This window comes from Egretta garzetta, unplaced genomic scaffold, assembly GCF_000687185.1.
Source record: "Egretta garzetta isolate BGI_Z169 unplaced genomic scaffold, ASM68718v1 scaffold617, whole genome shotgun sequence".
In the NCBI taxonomy this organism is placed as follows: Eukaryota; Metazoa; Chordata; class Aves; order Pelecaniformes; family Ardeidae; genus Egretta; species Egretta garzetta.
In genome coordinates this window covers 343024-344976 of record NW_009260188.1, presented here as the reverse complement: position 1 = coordinate 344976, position 1953 = coordinate 343024, and the positions used below count along the sequence as shown (strand labels likewise).

The following is a 1953-nucleotide window of genomic DNA, read 5'->3' as shown; positions in this document are numbered from 1 at the left end:
CTCGCCCTCCGCTGTACCTCCGCGCGATTTGGCGGAGCCCTGAGCAGACCTCGCAAGTTCTCAGTCCCACGTGTAACGAGAGAAGAGGACCACCCGCGCAAGGGGGGGCCGGGGGGGAGGGGGGAACCTCAAAAGAAACCGCTTTGAATACCTACTGTATCTTATCCTTCGCCTCAAAATACATCGGGGGAGATCTCGGGTCAAAATTAGCAATTCAGATACAGATATACATATGCCTATATATACAATACATATGCATTACATACATATAGCTATTTTTTTATATTACACATATGCCAATGGGCAAAATAAACACACACAGTGCTTAAAACTGGTCTAAAATATGAAAATGAAAAATGGTAATTCCTTGGCTTTTTACCATCTTACTTTTAGTCAGTGTTTGTAAGCATCTTGCTTGACTATATGAAAATGAGTTTCACTTTCTGCTGCTTCTGCTGCAGCACAGAACTCTGTATACAGAGTGCCGCACATGGCGGCCTTAACAACCGCTGAGAGGCACTGAGGGCAGGGACCATCAGTGATTCCTAATGGCGTGTCCCAGGTCATTTGCTGTGTGGCTCTTCACCTCACCTCCCCAGCACTGACAGTCAGCTGTCCAGTGTCAGCTACTAAGAAGTGTCCTGAGCCAACTTTCCTTCCATTACTATGAGCCACTATTTTTGAAGGAGACAAAATAAGCGCTGCAGGGTCTTCAGCAAAACAGCAAAAGGAACCATCACAGGCAACAAGGCAGGCAGGCAGTGTACTTAACCTACATATCTGGATAATAAGGACAGTGAAAGAGGGTACTTGATAAATCAGGGAAGCATGCACACTGGAATAAGCAGGAAACGGCTAAACAGCAAAGAGGCATGCAGCACAGCACACAGGAGAACAAAACTGAGAACAAAACCAGCTTATAAAAAAACCAAGAAATGGGACATGCTTCTTAGCTCTTCTAGTTAAGCAAGTGCTGTAATTATCACGGGGTTGTTTGAGAGACAGACTACCAAAGCAGTGCACCTCTTGAGAGCTTATCGTGCTGAAACGTCTACAGGATGAAGTCAGCAAGGGGAGTACGTAAAGGCGTGCCACCAGTTACCAGGAAAAGGTGGGCACGAGGTTTATACAAGATTTTTGTGACGATGAATCTCCACTAGTTTCCCTCTAGTAGAGAGAAGTGTCAAAACAAAGGACATGGACCCAGGCCATTAAAGCCGGTGTTCATGGCTCATACTGTATGGGCAGAAGAGCTCTCCATAGTGATGCTTGCACAGCTGGAGCAGATGAAAGCTGAGGGCCAACAAATCAAGGAAGTGCTAATCTGGGCCTCATTCCCCTAATGGCTGCCTTTACCAGGAAGGTTGTAGAAACTTGATTATCTTTGAGACTTCTGGCCCACTGTCAAGTTCGTTTGAAATTGATTAGAGCTTCAGAAGTTACTATTCAGAAACCATGACACAAGGATTACATTTCTCTAATTTATCAGGAAACCAAATGCATGAGACAAAAATAACATCAAATATGGGAAACAAGGGAAACAGCCAGAAAGGAAGGTTGAGAGACAGAACAGGAAAAAGCAGGAAGAGAAGGAGGCCATGGATCCATAATTAAGAAAAAACAGAGTTACATCAGGGTAAGATCTTTCCACAGTGTAAAGGAGAGAAAAAGGCTAACAAATCAGAGTTTCAATGGGAGCCTCTACAATTATTGGGGACATCCAAGTGCTTTAGATGACCATCCTTCAAGATAGGTTCCTCCTCAGGTTCCATGCAGGATCCTTTGCCACCAGCAAATGCTACTCAGCATATACAGAAATCAAAGCAGATGCCTCATCTTGCCAAATACCTTTTCCTTCTGATCATTATCTTCAAGTTACTCTTACCTATCTCAAATCCTTTAAATTCTGTAAGGAAGCAGGAGAAGAGGAAATAATTTAACTGAGCCAAGAAA

The 1953-nt window shown here is 43.9% G+C and overlaps 1 protein-coding gene across 1 annotated transcript in view; it reads right to left on the bottom strand.

Annotated features, from left to right (window-relative positions):
* The window catches only part of TNPO1 (transportin 1), a 61315-nt gene extending 60823 nt beyond the window's left edge, over positions 1-492 (bottom strand). The window contains exon 1 of the mRNA XM_035897520.1: positions 416-492. Coding sequence (XP_035753413.1) covers positions 416-492 — 77 coding nt within the window. The remainder of the gene's footprint in view (positions 1-415) is intronic.
* Positions 493-1953: the final 1461 nt, after the last annotated feature.